At 36.6% G+C, this 21,948-nt stretch overlaps 2 protein-coding genes across 2 annotated transcripts in view; one reads left to right on the top strand and one right to left on the bottom strand.

The window, feature by feature from the left end:
• LOC140161211 (N-alpha-acetyltransferase 15, NatA auxiliary subunit-like) overlaps nt 1-5,698 on the bottom strand; it is a 42,239-nt gene extending 36,541 nt beyond the window's left edge. The window contains 1 exon segment of the mRNA XM_072184663.1: nt 5,318-5,698. Within this exon segment, the coding sequence (XP_072040764.1) occupies nt 5,318-5,374 (57 nt within the window). The 5' untranslated portion in view covers nt 5,375-5,698.
• Nucleotides 5,699-5,970: 272 nt separating this feature from the next.
• LOC140161210 (ragulator complex protein LAMTOR1-like) lies at nt 5,971-20,936 on the top strand. The gene is made up of 6 exons (XM_072184661.1): nt 5,971-6,192; nt 12,230-12,303; nt 12,789-12,875; nt 13,048-13,125; nt 14,424-14,547; nt 15,562-20,936. The coding sequence occupies exons 1-6, from the start codon at nt 6,151-6,153 to the stop codon at nt 15,652-15,654; spliced, it is 498 nt and encodes a 165-aa protein (XP_072040762.1). The 5' UTR covers nt 5,971-6,150; the 3' UTR covers nt 15,655-20,936.
• Nucleotides 20,937-21,948: the final 1,012 nt, after the last annotated feature.

Genomic DNA, 21,948 nt, shown 5'->3' with positions numbered 1-21,948 from the left:
GGGTCATAATTTTTTGGAAAGAAATATAGTGGGGGGTCATAAAATTTTTGATAGTGTGTTTATCTTATTCAAAAAGACTGAATACAATTTTAGCCTCTTTAGGGGGTACTGTAAGGTGTATCAGTGGGTGGTGGGGGAGGGGGTCATAAAATTTTGTTGCCGAAATAGGGGGGTCGCAATTTTATTGATGCTGACAAATGTAAATTTGGGAGCCCCGCAGAAAATGATAGCCCTAACATTTTGTTTTATTTCTGTTTTCTGATGCAGATTCCAGCTTTGACAGATGGAAACCAGGGACTGTCTTTTGGAATTTGCAGGAGAGCATTAAATAGCTCTTCAAGAGCCTTACAATAAAATGTAATGAGAGAATGGTCAACTAAGGAAAGCTAAAAATCACTCTCCTATATCCGATTTAAGGAGAGCAGTAGAGAGCAATTGCTCTCGCTCTCCTCAAAAGGCAGTCCCTGGGAAACCACAGTGAGGGCCAACAGCAAATTATGCAAAAATAAAGAAAAACTTATTCAAAAAGATGAAATTTGTGTTGAATTATTTTTTTTTTTGTCATTGAAAAACTCACGGTTTTGATACTACCCACCCGAGTAAACCTTTTCACTGATACAGGGGGGTAATTTGTTTGAGGGAGCACCCTTTAAAATGTTTAATTATTATAAGCACTAGCTGATGCATTCACCCACTCCCCCAGAAAAATGTTTTTGAGCAGGCACCCTTTGGAGCACTGGCTGGCGCATGCTCCCTATTCCGAAGACCATTGCTGAAACTCGAGGGCCAGTTCACTTGATCATCAGAATGGGGTCACTCCTGCTCAAGTATGAAACACAAAACTTAAGCTGGGGTCACTGCTCAAGTATGAACCCCCCCCAGCTTAAGTTTTGTCTTTGAGCAGACACCCTTTGGAGCACTGGTTGGCGCATGCTCCCTATTCCAAAGATCATTGCGGAAACTCGAGGGCCAGTTCACTTGATCATCAGAATGGGGTCACTCCTGCTTAAGTATGAACCCCCCCCCCCCCTTCTTAAGTTTTGCCTTTGAGCAGGCACCCTTTGGAGCACTGGCTGGTGCATGCTCCCTATTCCGAAGATCATTGCGGAAACTCAAGGGCCAGTTCACTTGATCATCAGAATGGAGTCACTCCTGCTCAAGTTACCCCCGACGTGGCGCCATAGGAGTACGTCCACCCCCCAATCAATTTGAACATTTAGAAAATCAAATAGGAAAATGGCCAAAAAACGGCATGTGTCCGCCCCCCCCCCCATCAAACCCGATGTGCCCACAGTCATTCATGCATCTATCATAGCAAAAATCTGCTAGCGCTATGCATGATGGGATAGGAATAGGAAAGGTCCAAATTTGCTTCTTCCCCCGACTCGTAGTCGGCACAGAATGAGAATCTATCCCAGCATCCACACCATGAGCCCATTCAATTTATGGTATACGCAAACCATGCCGGGTTAAACATGTTCACTCACTGGCAAAAATCGCCGAATTTGTACTACACAAAGCCCCCAGTTCACTCACTTTTTGCGCAAGGCATCCATCCAATCTCATCAAACCAAACATTTTTATGTACAAAAAAATACCTTTATTCACCGCGTGCTCCATTTAACTTACCGCTCAACTCCGTTATTTAGATATTTGGAGAGTAATTTCCGAAAAAAATTAGATCTAAATCGTCACTTTCAAACCCACTAGAAAGTCGCCAAAATTTGCCGCGACCACGTGCGAATCATCTAACCTCTTCCGGGTTATGATCAAGTTCAACCTTTTGACTTGACCTTGTAAGCTTTGGAACTGTTTTTAACTCGATCTAATTCCCCCCAAAATTTTTTTCAAAAACATCGCCGTAAAATTTACTACCGGTAATGAATTTTCAAAATGGCGCTGAGTGCGCGATTTCCCTATGCTGAGAGAGGCTGAATATTGCGCATGCTCAGGTAAGGAATGCTCACATACCTACGGTACCTCGTGCGGTGTCAGGACGTTTCGCCCCACACCAGTACATACCACTACCAGTTCGCCCCAATACACGTACATACCACGACAAGTTCGCCCCAATACACGTACATACCACGACAAGTTCGCCCCAATTGACTCACTATGTAAACTGTAAAAGTGCCGTGAATGCAATGCAGCAGTGCATGCGGTCATACGGTCAATCAATACAACTTCCAATTGTTTGCATTTAGGGCCTATTCATGATAGCTCATGATATTCATGTATTATGGTATAATCAATACGACCTCCCATTGCTATTCAGCGTGTCACCTCTTCAGTGCATGGATGTATTTTTAGTGCGCTTATAATTATTATTATTATTATTATTATTTTAATTTTAAACATGTCCAAGCTTACATTGGAGTCGATCAAATTCATTATGTATTGGAGGGAGCTACCCTGTGTAAAAAATCCAATGAATGGAACAGTTTTGTTATAGTTTGGGGCAGTAGCATAGCTGCCGGAGGCGGGGGCAAATGCCCCCTGGCAAAAATTGCCCATTTGGTCCCCGCCCCTATAGTGCAAGGAAAAAGAGAGGGGAGAGGAGAGGAAGAGAGATGGGGAATTCATACGAAATGCAATACCATATTATTAATTTATTATCAATAAGTATGGCAAAATTGTCTATTTGCCCCCCCTAGTGTAGGGAAAAAGACAAACTTAAGGAGAGAGAGAGAGAGGAAGAGAGAGAGAGAGAGAGGGGGGGGTAGAGAAGGCCAATTTAGTCATTTACCATTAAGCGTTTTCAAACTTCTGGACTGATTTACCATCGGACCAGTTGGCATTTACATGAAATTTATGGCCAAAATTCATTTCTATTTTGAAAAACCAAAAGTGGGCGCGGATTTCATCAAATTGTCCAAAATTTTCCAATGCAGCACAAACAGATCATGATTCATGACAATCTTACGCAGCTTTGGGGAACTTTACGTACTAATAAAAAAAAGTTGCATTTTGACAACTTCCCCTGTGACATGTGGCCTATATCACACCTATCCCTTTGAGCAAGATAAGATGATTAATATATATATAATCATGATATCCCGGGAATAATTATGCCAGCTTATGTATTAGCGTATGATATAAATCAATGAATATAGGAGTTAAAACATCCCGCCTTAAAATTGTTGGCATATTGAGAGGATTAGGACACAGCATAAGATGTGCCGTGGTGTTTAAATCATAATAAGTGCATGATTGACAGGCAAGTCGCAGAAATTAAGAACAAAACGAACCATGATATTAACTGTCAAAAACATTATTATCAAAATTATATGTAAGAATACAATGTACATAAATGTATCTGAAACATAAAAAATAAAAAGTTATATAATTAAAAGAATAGCAAGATATATAAAAAGTTATTGTAGAGAGTTGTACGCGCATATCAAGCTATATGAGGATGAATAATTATCTGTGACTAATTTTCTAAAATTGTTATAAGATTTATATATATCTTTGATTATTTTAGAACATCACAGTTTAGAATGACCAGAAAACTTTCCTGACAGTTGTTACTATAATAATATTTTGCAAAGAATAACCAAATTAAAATTTAACCGAAATCGTATTAATACTGGGTTTTAACCAGTTTTGTAAACAAAATCATTGCATTTTTCTTCTTCGCGGCACTGCCTCCTGATACACCTCCGTCGCAAACACAAAACACGGCCCGTAATCCCCCGGGGTATTGATCAAATTGATGCTATGCCTACTTGTCAAGCAATCGATCGTACATCAGTGTGTAAGGCACGCGGCCGCGGGCCCGGGGACTTGTTTAGCAAGGTACGCCTCGGTGTGTCACTTTTGCGTGCTTTGGTCATGGTACCATTGACGGGACCATTGATTGAACACACACCCGGCGTTTTCGTGGAAGTGGCAGCAAATATCCGCCGCTAACACGCGGTGCAAAAAGGGGGCGAAAGTCAGTGCACAGTGCAGCACGGAACCCACAAAACATCTCAAAGCTGCTGCTGGCGTTTGTTTGGCCAGTTGTGCGCATTTGTCTTCGAAAATTTGCCAAATATATTTTTCAGTCCTTTTAATAGTTTCATTATGTCAAAGAAGATCTTCTCTGATTTAATATGTTTATTGCAATTTTGAAAGTTTTGAACATCTCAAACTTATTTTAACTGAGTTTGAGTCGGTAAAATAAAAATACACACAACTCGCAAGAGTTTTTTGTTGTTTTTCTTTTCTTTTATATAATGTTTTGTTTTGCCATTATATATAAATTATTACATAGCCATACTGGCAATAAGTAATTTACATGTTTAACACTACCAAGTAAATTATAAAAAGTATGTAATTAACATAATTTGTAAAATAATATAAATTCTTTGTTCGTGAAAACATACGGTACCTGTTATTTAAAATAATGTATATTTAAAATAAAGTAAGGATTTAACATAAAAAATACACAATTAAGAGCTAAATTTCAGACATACACATGTATTAAATTAATTATTGTTATTGAAAATATAGGCCTAAGCTAATAATAGTGTGACATTATTTTCAACACGGGCGTATCATCATGCATTATGGTTTTGTTCATGATGACTACCAATCTTCAGTCCGTCAGCGTACCATTTGCTTAAAATGGTGAAGGAATATAATAATAGGCCTACACGCCGAGCTTCAAGCAATCGATCAGGAAACACAGTCAATAACGGGAGTGTAGTGTATGTACGTGTGTGTAATTGAATGGGCGGAAGTGAAGAGATCGGGGAAGAGGTACGAAGTGGCCTATTTCCCTGCACAGCATTAGATTTCCGTGGTAGAAAATCAGCGAGAAAAGCACTAAAAAGCAAGTTTCACGACGAGGAATTGCGTATTCTATTCAAGCCTACAATGATCTCCTTGACGGAACTGTTATGATTGATCGTAGTTGATTGGCATTGCCGCATGCACACTACGGCAACGTTACACAGTGTCACAGTGAGTCAATTGGGGCGAACCGGTAGTGGTATGTATTGTGTATTGGGCGAACATTTTTGGGGCGAATGTGTTTCGGGGTGAGACGTCTCGCATTCCCTCGTGCATGCGTGACAAAACGACTGCGCGTTTATAGATAAATCTACGGCGACGCAGTTGCCAGTTTACAACTGAATTGTCGATATAGCGCGATATGAACAGCGGTGCCTATACTGAGAGAGGCTGAATATTGCGCATGCTCAGGTAAGGAATGATCACATACCTACCCAATGCATGAATGTGTAAATCATGAAATCCCAAGTTCAGTGAGTTTTTAAATATTTAGACACCCAATTTTGATCACATTTTATGCAAAATATGAAAAACTTACCAATATTCTTTTGAAAAGATTATTTTCTTTAGGGGGTAGAGGATTCGACGAAGGCATTATCTATCTCCGAACGGCCAATTCGATCCAGAAAAAAGGAAGAATTTAGTCTTCCGTCGATTTTACATCCACGGCACCGCGTGGTTAAAAAATCCAAGATGGACGATATGCTTAGCGCATGCTCTAAATAATTAACCTTTGACCCAATTAAATTCCTTAGTCATTATCTTCACTGATTTTTAGATTCTGATCTCCTCATATCTTTAAATGTACGTATCATAGGTTACTTTACTTCGATTTTATCAAGCTTGATCACTTTAAGGGTTTTTTACGTCCTTACACGTCTTCGCTTTGTAACGAAACCGGAAGTACAGAGCAAAACTCGTGACAGTGATTTCATTGAAAACTAACATACAGCTGGTGTATACTTGTATTGTAAACAGCTAGATGAGCAAAAACAGATTTGAGATATTTTGTAATAAATATCACATATTGCTTGATTTAAATACATTTATTATTAATAATTTAATTCGAAAAATGTTTCGGGTTTTTTTTATTGACTTATTTATGATTAAAAACTAACCTCACAACCAACTACTTTTAAAATAATATTTCTTCAACACATCGTTAAAATTAAATAAAAACAACGTGAAATAAATTTGAGACGATATTTGCGATTGTTGTTTTCGTCTTCAGCTGATCTGTGTGTGTGAAGGCAGTGTGAAGTGTCGCAAGATTGACAAGAATCGACAAAATTCTCTACCAAAGCAACTGCAATAATATAGTGTCATTACCTTATTTTAAGCTATGGTCAGTGTATCTAGGTAGCTGTCAGAATGGGGTGCTGTTTTGGAAGAGACGACGACAAAAACACACAAGTAAGCTTAAAAAAGTTTATAAATCATGTAAATAATTTGTACATGCATGCATGCCATTGTAGGTGTAACTTTGTAAGGCCATTTAAAATAAATAATATAACATGTATGTCGTCAGGACTTTCTCAAAATTTGTTGCTCGAGAAGTCTAGCCAAGAATTTGCTCACCGATAGCGTCACATTAGCTAGCCCGAAACATCATGGCCCTGTTCCTTCCTCACTAGGGTAGGCATGTTCACAAAATTTTCAAGTAGGATATTTCACATTGAAATTATTTTGTTTAAAAAGGTGATTAGTTAACTTAAAAAATGAGGGGTCAACCATGTCTGTAGGTCAAAAATTAGCGAAGTTATGGGCAAATGTCTGTTTTTAAAAAACTCCACTTTTCTGCGCCCATCATTGACAATGCCTTACACTGACTTACTGTACAAAAAAGCATGTAATGCACCATTTTTTACCACGATGATCCATTTTACACAAAGGCGATTTTATTGTATGAAATCTAACTTTCACTGCATGCTGACTTCTGTATCAAGGATGAAGTACCAGCACTTTTTAGACTACGTCGTCAAGTTTCTGGTGTCCAAATTTCAATTTTTTGTATTTCCCTATGGGGATTACACAGTTAAGCCATTGACTGTGAGCTACTGTGGACACAACTTTTTGGATTGAATGTCGCCCTCTATAATAAGCAATGTGGACATGTCTAACTAGGGCCATGACTCCATGAGTGCCATACGTACGTAAAAACGGGGCACCGTGAAGTCACGTCGCGGTGATGACGTCACACTGACGGCATCTATTTATAAGAAGAATTCAAAACACGGCGACGATAACAGTCACAAGTCTGGTCTTGTACATCCTCAAATGTGCTCAAAATTTACGAACATGCACCAAATATGTTTTGTTTAAGTCTCATCTTCACATGAGGAATGGTAGGAAGTGGTATTTATGAGAAAAAGTAGTATTTTATGTGTACCCTGGACCAGATATGCTCAGGAGTCGCAGACCTTCGTACGGAGAAGGACAGTGGAAATCATGGCAGGAAAAAGTGGGCAATACGGGAATCTCATTGCAGGGAAATTTTAGGTTTTTGACCAAAAATATAAAGAAATACATAAGGGAAATATGTCATGCTGGAGGGAAATTTGGGAAAACTGGAGGGAAATTCTGGATTGCTTGCAGGGAAAAAAACATTTTTTTTCAGCCTCTGGTGGAAATCGTAGTGATGGAGGTTTGAGTACCTCGGGCTACACATTAGCATGATTAGGCCCCTAACCTGAGACGAATATCAGCCCCTAACGGTCAATTTTGAGTTTCCCGTCACATAATTTCTGAAAACAAGTGAGGTAACTTTTTCATTATTCATTATTTTTCTGCCTTTCATTATTGAAAATTATTGACATTGGGGCCCTACTCTGCCATGTTTGGCTGCAGCACATGAACACGGCCTTCTGTGCCTATTGTAAATTAATCACTATGTAAAGCTGTGTTCTATCCATGGGTGTGTGTCCCAAAAAGGCTAAACAAATGCAAATTTCATCTTTCAACTTCAAGTTATTCATATAATAAAATGGCAGTGCCTGACTTGAATTGAAACTGTTTCAGCAAAAGCAAAGCCAGTCATCCCATGCACTGGGTGGAAGTTAAACCAGATCAGGTTGTCAACATCATACTACACCAAAGAACAATGCTGTTTTATGTGAAAAGAATAAAGAATGGGTTCACTCCAGGATCATGTCCCAAAAGCAGGGTTGCCAAAAGATTTCAGCCCGAATCGCGGGTCAAATAATCAAAAAGTCGCCCAATTTTTCTCTTTAAAGGGACCATTGAAAGAAAAACATATTTGGTATCGAAATAAAGCTAATAACATATAGAATCCATTTCTAAAATGATAAACGCAATGTTCCTTTATTATACCCACCAAATCAGCAAATAAAGACAAAGCGCCCAATGTCGCGTCGTTCCGCCCAATTCATATGTGCAGAGACACGTGGCAACCCCTGTGACGTCAAAGTGGTTATCCTTTCCGCTGCATGGCAACACTGCATAGTCCAGACTTGGTCCTAAACCTACAGCAATGAACTTTCATGTGCCTTTTAGGCCTAACAAGTAGAGCCTATATTAAAATATAAATTACAAAGCTACAATGACTTCTATGATAGGCCTATATATAAATTCTAGCTAGGCCTACAACATTGGCCAACAACAGGGAAACATAGGGCCTAAGTAAGTTAGGCATAGGCCTTCATATTGAAGTCAAAGCTGTCGGTGCTAGCTGCTCGGCGTTTGCAAGAGAGTATCATTTGTTTTGACTGATGCATTCTGATATAGCAACTCTTTACTTATATTTCCTCTGAAATATCTGGTGCATGGTGAGAATATGAAAGAATGATGTTTCGGGTTAGCCCATGACATGCGACTTAATTTCTTTAGGCCTAATTAGCCTACCTCGATCCCGGGCGTGCGGCCTAGGTTAGGCCGTATAAAATTAATATTTTGGTTCTCGTCCAGATGATTTTCATGAATTGACGAGGGAGGGAGGTGTTTTTTTTTTTGTAAAATCAGCATTGTCTGCAGTTTTCGGTCTTTTTCAACAGTGCTCGAGGAAACGATGAAGCACTTTTTTTTTCAAATGTGAGATTCTGAGGATAAACCCCCAGCAAACACAAAACGTTTTCGACATCATTCGCAAAAGGTTATAAAAGGTTGCCAGAAAACGTTTAAATGTCGGGTTATATAAAGGGCATATTAAGAGTATAAAACGTTTTTATAAACTTAAAAAACATTTTTTGATAATCTACTGCTCAGCAAACAAAAATGTTTTACAGAACACGTTTAAATGTCGGGTTATATAAAGGGTATAATTAAAACGTTTTAATAACATTCCAAAACATTCTTGAAAACTTGATACAAAACATTCTAAACAAAATGTTATTTTGGGGTTGAAAAAATATTTTGCAAAAAATGTTTGCCCAAAATATTTTCAATAACGTTTTAAAAACATTTTCATGACCTTTATATAACCCGACATATAAATGTTATTAAAAGGTTTTGAAAAAAACATTTTAAGAACATTTCTGTGTTTGCTGGGTTCAAATATTTTAACATAATTACGTTATTTAAGTATTGACACAATATTTGGCAAAAATGTTTGCAAAAATAGTTTACAATAACGTTTTTTGAAAACATTTAAAAATATTGTTGTAGTGTGTTTTCATACAAAACGTTTTAAAACGTTATCATGACCTTTATATAACCCGACATTTTTATGTTATTAAAACGTTTTTACCTAAACCAAAAGCCAAAATATAACTTATTTAAAACGTTTTTTAAAACGTTTTTGTGTTTGCTGGGCCCTAGAGTAGGCCCTACCACAAAAAGACTTGGAAGTGGTCCTTGTTCTCTAATAAACTTATTTATAGGCCTATGTATGAAAAATTCATAAATTATTCCAAAGTCTAAAATAATTGAAAAATCTAAAAAAAATAACCGATCCTGACTCCAAAGTTTGGAAGCTGAATTGCGAGTGATTAAAGTGTGTTGCTTGTTTCTAAACGGTCGCTCCGTGTAGAGACACACTATGGGACCAGGTTCAAAACAAAAGTCAGGCTCGGGAGAGCGAGCTGGCGCGGTTGTTTCCTCGCCTTGCACCACTACTGAGGTCCCGGGTTCAACTTCAAGCCCCTGGCGCGCGGCCCAAAGACTCATGTGAACTTGGTTTATCTCGATCCCGCAGGTTTTCTTCGGGATCTTCTGTTTCCTCCTGCTTCTCAAAAATCGGTGATTAGTTGTTTGGTTATCAAAACTTCCTTCACCCAATGAAATTTGGGAGCTGAAAAGATAATTGGTGGATGTTACAATCCAAGGTTAAGTGCGGCTAGATTTGCGACAGGTTCGGCAGCATCCAGCCTAGATGATGCGATCTGATTGTGATAAGTACCATGGCAGCGAAATTACAGCGCTTTGAACCCTCAGATCTGGGAAAAGGCGTTATTATATAAAAGCCGAAATTTATTTTTATTTATTTTTAAAAGTCTATGAAAAATGAGAAACAAATTTGAAGATAAAGAACCACGAGAGGAACATATAAAGGCCACTCCAAACAATCATATGAACAATATTTACTGTCAGCCTTTAGTTTACGTTATGGAAATGCTTATAGGCCTAATCCCATCTCAACTCCCACTGATACTTGAAAGTGCAAAGTGTCCGAACGTTTTATCAAAGGTAGGCCTACAGTTACAAAGTTTATGTTGATTGGGTAAATCTTGTAAAATACAGCGCGCCTGGCTGAATATTTCGTTTTTAGAAATGACTGACATCAATTTCGCATAGCCTAGGCCTAACTCGGTCCTAACCATCCATGGATTAAAATAAGTGTAGGCCTATAATATTTCCCATTTGATGTTTGTAGCATATAGGCTTTTTGAAGGCCTATGTATGTTTGTAGGCTCTCCTCGTAATTTATTTCAAGAACAGCTTGCATGTCATGTTCTTCTAAACCAACTTCTTCATCTGCCGTTCAGCTACTGCCCCAGTGCCAACGGCTCAAATAATATTGGCAAGTCTCCCGTATAACACATGGTAGGCCTACAGGGGAATAAATTTGCAAAATAAAAGGGCCTAGGCCTACTTTGCATAGTTTGGGGTATGAAAATAAGCACTTTTGAAAGTTAACTTATGGAAGAAAAAGCTTCTTTATACCAATTGTCAGGTTTTGGAAAAAATAATAATCTCTTGAATATTTTTTAAGGTAGGTCCTACGGAAAAAATACATAGGCCTATAATAATAATACCCATGGGAGGTGCTCGCGCCGGCACATCATCTGCAATTTATGTGTTGCGACAAATCTGGGCGATATTCCATCCCCTCAACATCGTCACTATATCATAGGCCTGTAGGCATAGGCCTACTCATAATTAGTTTTATGGTTTTATATATGCCATGTAGGGCCTACATAAAGTCATCGGAATAAGTAAAATAGGAAGCTGCATGCATGCTTGGTGATGATTAAAAAAACCCAATTGATCGTCCCCGCCTGCTTCCTTTCGCATGGCATTGCAATTGAGCGAGTCTGAAATGTTTAATGCTATTTTCTTTATTATATTAAGGGAAAACTTATTTTTTTTAATGTTTCAAAAGTTAATAATCTTGTCAATAGTTTAGATTTGCTTCTGTCCAATAATCATTTCAATTTAGAGGCTTTGTTTTAATCATCCTCTCAGAGAACCATCAAATAACAAGAGCCTCGATCCTATCATTCTCCTCTACAAATTACACAACTAGTAATAATGTCCAGGAATAATACATAGGCCTAAATGATCCATTTGCATTGTAAAAAATAACTAATAAATGATAAATAAAAAGGCCCTCCACTTCCTCTTTTTGATATCATGTGGACAATCAATTGGAATTTTGTTTTTACTTGACCTTTAAATAATTATAAGTGGTTGTATTACCATGATTATTGCATCTGATATTTAGATCGCGATCGCTGTTGTCAAATTATCCCGGCAAAAATGTCAACGCAACACAAAACGCGTAACCACAATGACGTCATCAGGAAAGCGCCCAATTTTCTACTTTTGATAAATGACCAGCGATGTAGCGTCCGGAAGGGGGTAAATCGAGTACGTTGTTTTCATTGTATTTTTATTTCTAAAATAGTTAGTTCTTCAATTGTTTTAGATATTGATTCTATATTTTATGGGCTTTATTTTGATACCAAATCATATTTTCTTTCAATGGTCCCTTTAACATTGATTTCTATGGGGCATGAAACTATCGGAAATCGCGGGAACCAATGTTGAAAAGTCGCCCAAATTATTTCTTAACCATTGGTTTCTATGGGATAGGAAATTGTCAAAATCATGGAAAAATCTTTAAAAGTCGCCTAATTGGGCTACCAAATCATGGTTTGGGCACGTCATAAATTTTTGATGGGTATGCTCCCCGAATTTTGAGGTGGTGGGTCTTGAATTAAATTGAGATGGGAATGTTATGACTATTCTGCTTTTGTGATTTTTCTTTTTTCAGGAACAGGATGCTAATGAGAGGACACATTTACTTAGGAATCCAACTGATCCTGTACCTAGTAGACCTTTAACAAGGTATGTACATTTTGTTTTAGATAGTAGAGGTTTATGCAGCATGCTATATATGGTCAAGTGTGTTAGTGTGTGCTGGAAATGTCCAACATGTATCTTGGCATTCTAAAGCAACAAAGATTTCAAGAAAAAATTTCATATTATATTACAAATGAAGAGGTAAATAATTTATTGTGCTGGATGTGCCTATATAAATTTAATTGACTTGTAGTTATAAAAATACAAAGTTCTGCAAAATGTTGATGCCTTATATTTCCAGAAAATGTGACTTCTGTAAAATAAGACACTTACCTTGCTAAAAAACTACAACAAAGGTGCTATGTTTGGAAGGATATATAGTATGTGTAATCCTTTCAAACTAGAATATTTTTGTTGGTATTATTGGTGTTGTACTGTTGTTATCCTACCTGAGGCTTTGATTACAAGCAAGCCTAACATTCTAGTACACAACCTGCATTTAACCATTTTTTACTGTTTGTCTGTTGCAGTGATGAATTTGACGATCAAAGAGTGAACTCATTGAAGAAAGGAGATGAACAATCAGAATTAAATAGGATATTACACAGAGCAGCAAAGTAAGTGGCAATACTTAAAGAACAATGAAACTTGTATGGTACCATATCACTTCTGGCTAAAGTTACATTTTGCAAATGTTACAACTTGTAACACTAAACATGTGTCCATGATCCCACATGATTACACATTTCATGTGATTGTAACAGATTATTGTATATTTCCTCATTTCAGTAATGTGATAGATGTATCAGCAATAGAGTCCCATACAATGGAACAGCATGAATATATGGACAGAGCCAGGGCATACAGGTAGGTTTCCATGGCAACCTGATATACAAGATGAGCAACTCTTTAAATCTATTATAGTTTTCGGCAAGGTTCTTCAGTGGTCTGTTTAACATGGAAGTAGGGTTCTGAGTGGCTAATTGAATCATGTCATCATCGCATCAGCCTCTCATTCACTGATCAAGCTGCTTACCAATATGTGTGACCTAGTTCTTTTTACACGATAATCGAGAAGAGCAGTCCGACATGGCTGAAGGATCTTACTTACTATAGGAAATACCTTGGGAAATAAGAATTTCTTCAAAAATTGACCTGCATACTTTCTATTTATTCATATAGAATCAGAATCTGATTCTATGTGCTTTAACATTTAGACAACTATACCAAAAACCCCATTATTTTTTAATAAAATTTGTATTTTTAAGCTTTGTTCATTTCCCCTGATTTTGATTTGCATGTGTTAGTAAATGTTATATTCGGGAACTTATAATTTTGGTAGGTGACTAACGCTCTGCCCTATTATGGCCATTTGATCGCCTTCCACATGATATTCTTGTTGCTCATAATTACGATAAATACATGTATGACCCATCTCATAAAAACCGACCACTTCGCAGCTGGCTTCATTAGCAGATAACAATGAAAGAAGATGAAAAACTATAAAGAAAATAAAAATAAAATTGAGTTTGTTTTGCCTCATAAAACATTACTGTATCTGATTTCAACAAGTAAGGTGTCATTTTAAAGCTAAAAATCAGCAGTTTATCCTAATGTTTAAATCTCCATTTTCATTTCTGCCGCGAAGTGGTATGTTTTGATGTGATGGGTCACAAATATTTGTTTCATGCTTTAAGCTTCATGATACAATTTTAAAATGTATTGTTATTTTTTTCAATAGTTCATTTCTATGAGAGAAAACACCAAAATATTACTTTACCAATTAACAAAAAAGTAATTAAAAGTTTCTCTTGTACATCAGTTTCCTATTGTGCCCAATCAGCATTGTAGCGTCCTTTTTTGAGAGCAGTTTTGGGACACTTTGACCTCTGACATATCGGGGAAATTACTATTAATTGTAATTAGTATTCATACATTTATTATTGTTATCATTTTATAACAATATTTAAAATAATTATAAATTTTATGAAATAATCATGTTTTTTAAACAAATTTTATTCTAGTAAAACATTTTATATAATATTTTGTGTGCACAAAAACTAATTTTCCTGAAAGCAAAGTGTCCCAAACCTGCAAAAACTGTCTCACAATGCATTGCAAATTTCAATGTCAGTTTGGCTTATTCTTTAACATTATTCCAACAGTTCTCGGGTGGCAGTAGTCGTTACAGGTCCAAAGAAAACAGGTGCAAAATCATTACCGAATGGTGTCGCTATCCCATACTCAGTTTTATCATCAGATCCAGTGTCACTTACAGATATTAACCTGGTAAGACTAAGTAGAAATAGTCTGTAAAAGACTGTAATCTGCTTTAATAAATCTTTGATCTGGTCATCAGTAATTGATTGATATTATTTCATTACCAAGTCGTGGCCCATAGGCCAAATTATATACAATAATTACAATATAAAAATACACAAAGAACAATTATTATTGATTTGAAATCACTACAAACCAGGAAATATGTTGGTTCACTTTTCATTTTATTGGAATAATATCTGCTTCCCCAATTCTATATTGCACAAAGCCATGTTGTTGGCAGGTCAGTAGACCCGAGACCCTCCAACATGGGGAGTGGGAAAGATTGAGGTACAGGGGGAGTATTTACTTCGCGTATATTGTACATGCACTTTTCACTTGGCTCTCCAATATTTGTAGGATATGTATTTCAATTCTTTAGCATAAGTGTGCTAAAATTTTTTTCAGGATTGCAGGAAACAGTTCTTCCAAGTATGCCATTCTTTGTTTTATTATTTTGTTGTATACCTCTTTACTGTGTCACTGATAAATCGATATTGGGCCTGACATTAGTGTCATTCATGTGCAAATGCAATATTATGCCAACACATGTGATCACTTAGTATGTGATATACTATAACCCTGCCTGTAATGGCCAGCATGCATATGCACACATTTGTGCCACAGGTATCTAATAAGCATAATTTCCTACAATTATCACAACCATTTAAAAGCCATAACATGTAACGGTAGATTCCGGTCATGTTAACAAGCCCAACATATGTAGATTATCCAGTCAATTGAATTTCAACTGTCTGTGATTTAGCTTTTCAGTCTTGCATTAGTAAATAAAGGTGTCCAAATACATCAGCTGAATTCAGCTTTTTTGACCATTTTGGGTCCTTTTTGCCAATTTTACTGTTTTCCAGCTTTTTTGTTCTATATCAGTTTTTTTTTTGTTTCAAGTGAAGCCACTTTCATCATGCTTGTTACATAGAATGTAGTAGCAACTCACATCATCTGTTTTTATTTTTCTATTTTCAGATCACATTAGCATCAGAAAGTGCATGGAAAGCAGTATGTAATATTAAGGTAGACCACAAAGAAGATTTAGTTGTACAATTTCCACTTGTGTAAAAAAATTATAATGTATGTAGGACAAGGAATTATAAGGGAGATTGCAGACTTGAAGTAGCTACCGCTATCATGGCTGTTGTTCTATGTGATAGTTCCAGTACCATGGAATTTAATATCATGCAATGTTATCAGAATGATATATGTAAGCTTCTTTGTAAGTATAGCATAAACTCAGATAGTATGTGAGATCTGAGATCCAATACACCTAAACATACCAGTAAAAGCGTCATATAAAGTCAGTTGTAATATTTCTTTACACCTGACAGTCATAGCTTGGGTTCCACTTCCAGGGCTGCAAATTTTCGCCAATCAGAGAATCAATTCTCGCAACGATTCTCTTAAACTTAAAGAGAATCTAACTTGATTTCCCTAAAAGCATGCCTATTCCTCACACAGTAAGTTATCTGATTCTTGCTAGATGAATTTTTGAGAATCAGTTTTCACTCCCAGAAAGTTCAAAGAAATTGTACCCCTGAAACCTAAACCTAGACTACCAAACATTACCATTTTACTTAAAACAATGCAAATGAATCACATAAGCTAACAATGTCCCCTTACCAAAAACAAAGTGTGTAATATGAAAACTATTACAGATATTGCAACAAGTTGTTAACTGTTACTATTGCTAGTGTATTACAAAAACATTGTACAGGTGTTGTTCATTATACAAGGTGCAAGTAGATCATGCACCATTTTAGTATGAAAGCTAGCACCAAATTGTGCAGGTCAGCAGGCCTGGAAAAAAATAGGGAATTTGGGAACCTCATTATCGGGAAATGGCGGTGTTTGGAGGGAAATTCTAAGGTTTGGAAATAAAGAAATACAAAACAAATTATAGGGAAATTCTGTCTTGGAGGAACATTTTGAGTTGATATTCCCAGGAAATTCCCATATTTTCCAGCTCTGCAGGTCAGATCAATTTGTTGATTGAATGTAAGGTGGTTGTAAGTGCATTACAATATAACAGCAAAGCACATGAATTGCTGATGTTGTCTTTTAACACATGTTTTGTACATACCAGTATTTATCTAAACATTATGTATAAAATGAACAATCTAAGAAAGTATATTTTTGAGTGACAGTTAAGTTACATCAAGGCCTATAAAATGGGTTCAAATATAACTTTGTTAAAAGCTTTTTTTTCATAGTGTGTTCACTGGGTCTCTGTATCAAGGATATTTTGAAAAAAAAGAAGAAATGTTGTGTGCAAACTTTTAGCATGTTTCTAATGACAACATAGGAAAATAAGGGTTTTCAGTACTGATATTAACACACCTTTCACTGTAATCCTGGCTATTTCACTGAATGCTTAGCATCAGTCCTGCTGCCAAGGGGTTAAGAGGGTGTGTTACCCCTGTACCCAGTTATAGATACCAGGGGTGGGGTGGGGTACAAATAAATATCTATCCCCTCCCCTCAATTTTTGGGGCAACCATTTCACAAATTCTTTCAGCAAAAGGGGGTCTGTGTGTTTGTGATACCTTGGAGGTCTGTAATGGCTCTCATCAGCCCTACTTAGCATTTATCCAAGGTAACCTACTCTGAGAATGTATTATTTTGGCATGTCATGGTGATAGATAGGGGATAAATATGGTATGGTGTCAGTAGAAACACACTAGGGACCGTTCACAAACACTTGTAAGGGGGGCCTGATGCAAACAAATTTATCGCGAAAATTTTTTCGGGGCCCCCCTTTACAGACCTCGAAAATTTCAGGACCCCCCTTTTTGACATGAAAATTATGGGTCAACCCCATAGAAAAGCATATAAACTCAATTTTTCCAGGAAAATTTATGGTCATTTTTTTCAAGGCCCCCCGTAGGAGGGTCAAAAAATTTCAGGGCCCCCTTTTTGCATCAGGCCCCCCCTTACAAGTGTTTGTGAACGGTCCCCTATTGGAGTTGCAGACACATGTTGCTTTCTTTTTCAGTTGTTTGACAAAAAAGAATAACATTTACAAACAAAACAGTGACACTTTCACATGTGTGGCCTTAAACGTAAACAAAGAGATTGCATATCGATAGCTGTCATTGCTGTAGGATAGAGTATCTCCTTGGGTGTTGGTATAATGTTATACCAAAAGCAAATGTTGTTAATTTATAAGTGAGTAAAGAGTTTTATGATGAATTTCATGTGGACATAAGTATGAAATGCTCATCATGTTGGAAATTCACCATAGTGGATTGTCATGATGGGGGCCAAAAATAGTGTACCTTGGTATGTTGGAAAGTTTGACCATTATTACAAAGGTGCCAATTAATTGCCTTTGGTTAGTGTGATATAATCATAAAAGGGATTTATGATGATGAGAGTTTGACTTTTGAGGCAGAGTATTGCCATGCACTCCTAGTGCAATTTACAAATTAATAAACAGTGCAAGAGTGTGATTTTAACATTGTAAAAACATTGTTAGAGGGTGATTTGTAACATAAGAGTATTTAAAACTCCAACCAAACTTGCAAGCAAACACTAAAGCTTAAGTTTTCTGAGCCATGGTGAACAACATGGAGATATCCGATTTTCTGTTTGTGACTTTCATTATGAGGAAGAAGGTCTGTTCATTTTTTTTGTACAGAAGAGTTTTGCATGCTCTAGAAAAGTAACTGTTTTAATTTGATTGAGGGTATACTGCATGAAAATAATGCTTTGGGTCACAAAATGGTCAAACCTATTGACTTGAAACTATGTCATTATAGTAGAAATTTCATTTGAATGAACACAGATGCCAACAGCATGATGATTGTCCACATACACTGTGTGATGAACACTTGCGTGTATGACACAGAAGAGAATCCAACCATGCCAACTCACTTGTGATTGGTATGCTTATTAAGTATCAAAGGTTATGTATTCCCATTTCATTTTCAAATATGGTCGCGATCGGATTGCGTACAGCTGTTGGCAGCTGTGTTCATTCATATGAAATGTTACTATAGGTAACGGATTTTTGTACTTTCATGTCACTTTATATATATTTTGTCTATAGAAGAGGTGACCATGACATTCATATTAAACAAAGGTAAGGGACTGGTCCATTGATATGCTTGAGGGAACATCATATGACCACTTCACTCTTCAATTGTCAATATTCGGTGTGAGTTTAAAAGCATTAGTCCACAACATAATACAATGCATGCACATACTGGCAGGAAAAGAACATGGACAACTGCCGACCAACTACTTGGTATGATGTCACCTTATAGAGACCACATTGCAGGGGTCAAATAAATAGCAATTCAAATGTTTGGTATCACAATTTGTATATTTAATACCATTAAGCTAATCCATTTAAAAGTCTACACTCCACCTGTGGAAGATTTTGGAATTATCTTCAACAGAGGGAGTATGAATTTCAAATGGAATTAGCATATTAATCAACTCTATTTGAAACTCGTCCTCCCTCTGTCAAAGATTCATGTTGAATCATTCTCAGAGGGTGTATGACATTCAAATGTCGTGGCCTAATGTGATCATTCCATTTGAAATTCATACTACCCCAGTGGAAGATTTAACATCTTCCACAGGGGGTAGTGTGGATTGTAAATTGGAATAGCCCATTCTTGAAGATAGAGAATGGGAATATTATTGTGAATAAGTTGATTTGCATTGAGTTTTTAATGTGTGAAAATTGCATGGGCACTCCTCAAGTAAACACATTTAAATTAATTGGCTCAAATAATTAAGTTTTACAAGCAAGCAATAAATTTTGGAGCTTTGCAGTCTGGCCCATGATCCTTATGGTACTATATGATTTCTGCAGGCAGGCTGTTATTTTGATAGACTATGTTTATTTTGAGGTTTCCTATGGTTTTGTAAGGGGATACAGGTTATATGTTGTATGTATTGTGTACTGTGAACATAAAATGTATACATTCTGTGTAGTTTCACTATGTAATGAATATGAAATTGAAATGATATTTTTTTATTGTTAACTTGTATCAAAAACTATCAATAACATTGTTCCAATGAACGATCACAAAGAACTTTTAATTGTTGAGTTTATGTGATCCGACCTACATAAAAAATGAAAATTACTAGCAGTAGAAAGGGGACTCTATGTATCAAAATCATATCAGTGCACTGAAAGTCGAACGGGTGTAAAATTTGCTGAATCTCGTTATTACAGGCGTTATGGCATGACCATTTTCTAGGAATATTTTCTGGTGAGGGGCACACATGATGGGCATCTGAAAATGTTGTCATTTTTGGCCTAAAAAGTTTAACATTGTCAAAGTTCTTATTTTGACTAAGGAACAAAGCCCAAGCTTGAGGGAGCCTCCATGCCCCATGTAGCCACTGATGGGGATGTACTGCCCAAATGGGCTATTCCAGTTGAAATCCATACACCCTTTATGCAAGACATGACCTTCATCTTGCACACAGGGAGTGCTGTGTGAATTTCAAATAGGGTTACCTGGGTGGGTGATTCCATTTGAAATCTACACCAACTGCATTGGAAATTAAGGTCATGTGTTCCATAGGGGGTATATGGATTACAACTGGAATACCATAGAATTCCGTCTAGAAGCATATATGCCTCTAAACGAGGGGTTTTTTTAACGAAAGATATGAAAGGCCAATACCCTTCTCAAAAACATTGCAATAGATTGGTCTTACAAATATACATGTTTGTACAGCCGCCTTTATCAGTAATATAGTTGTTCAAACTCCAAATAACGTTTTTGTTGAGAGTGTCTGCCTCTTGTGTCTTGTGTCAAAAAAACCTCGTTTAGAGGCATATATATGCTTGTAGACGGAATTTTACGGTATACTAATGGGTCTGTTTTCACAATCCTTGGATTTGGATGTTTCTACATCCCTTGGAGGTGGTCATACACATGGACAATGTAAAATTTGACCAAAGGAATTGCCCATAGTTTTGAGGTTAATAAGGAATGTTATTTCTTATTTTACCCATATGCTTCATGAAAGAAACTAAACCAATTATATCTTGCCTTCTAATAACATTCAAAATAATCTATATCATCTATGAAATAAGAAGATTCTAAGTCTCAAACCTGTATCGTTACCAGTTTTGTTCCATAGTCAATGTTGGTAAATCCAGAAATCTATTGTAAAATGTATTTTGCTTATACTGTACACTTAATTCTTTTTTCATTGTTGCTTAAAAGCAAAACCAACTATGTTTCTTATAATAATACCTCTACTATCATAACTAATATCCATTGGTTTCTATATTATGTGATGTGATCAAGCAAAATCAAGTTGTTTTGTCATTTTAAATCAATGTCATTCTTTCCTTGAATATTCTTTGCTCATTTTTTATTTTTCAAAATGGTTATTATGAAGGTTTTGTACTGGTAATCTGTTGTAATTGAGTTGTAATTTTGTTCTGTTGGCAGAATAAACACAAATTTGACGATAGTTTTGCCAAGCGAATAAATCTGCAAGAAATTGTTTGCACACACATTATTTAGTCAGAGGTTTCCGATGGAATAAACATTTTTTAGAATTGGAGTGGGGGGTGGGGCTGGGGATGATGCTGTGGATCATGAAATGCCCCTTTACTATAAATCAAAAACAGCACAAGGTAGCACATGAGATGTACCACTTTTTGTGTATGAACTCATCATTTTGTCTTGATCACATCACATTAAAATTCGATTGTTCCATTCATGGGGAAAGAAATCACTACCTAATTGGGATCTTCTGTGATGTTTCTTGTATTGATACATGTACAGAACTTTGCTTGACAAGTTTTGTAATAAAATTATATGTACATTGGAACAAAAGTGTCTCCTGGTCTTTGTTGTTGTCTCCCACAAATAATAATGTTTGTACTTACGTTAAAATTTTGACCCTGTTTGACATTTGGTTGATCTTGACCCTCTATCTGCTCTACCAAGCACATATTTAAAACCATACTGTATCAATCCTTGTGATATTGCACCTCAACACCATTGGACCATTTTGAAAATGTGACACCTGTTGTCCCTTCCTGTGACACTACCAAGAGAGGAAAATTGGTCCAATATGTTGCCAATATCCCCAACCACTGATGACTTTGTAACTACCAATCAGAGCTAGAAAAAATGTCAATTCCCAGGAATATCTTCAAAATTGGCCTTCAAGAAGACATGATTTCCCTTCAGATTTGTCTTTATTTTCAAACCAAAATCTACCTCCAAACATCACATTTCCCAGGAATAAGGTTCCCAAATTCCCCACTTTTTTCAGGCCCACTAACAAATTTAACCAAATGGGGACTCATGCAGTTATTCAACATTGTGGTATGGTATTCCAGTTGAAATCTATATACCTATCTATGGAAGA

The sequence above is a fragment of the Amphiura filiformis genome, chromosome 9 (assembly GCF_039555335.1).
Source record: "Amphiura filiformis chromosome 9, Afil_fr2py, whole genome shotgun sequence".
Classification (NCBI taxonomy): Eukaryota; Metazoa; Echinodermata; class Ophiuroidea; order Amphilepidida; family Amphiuridae; genus Amphiura; species Amphiura filiformis.
Note: the sequence above shows the minus strand (reverse complement) of the source record. Positions and strands in the feature narration are given on the sequence as shown.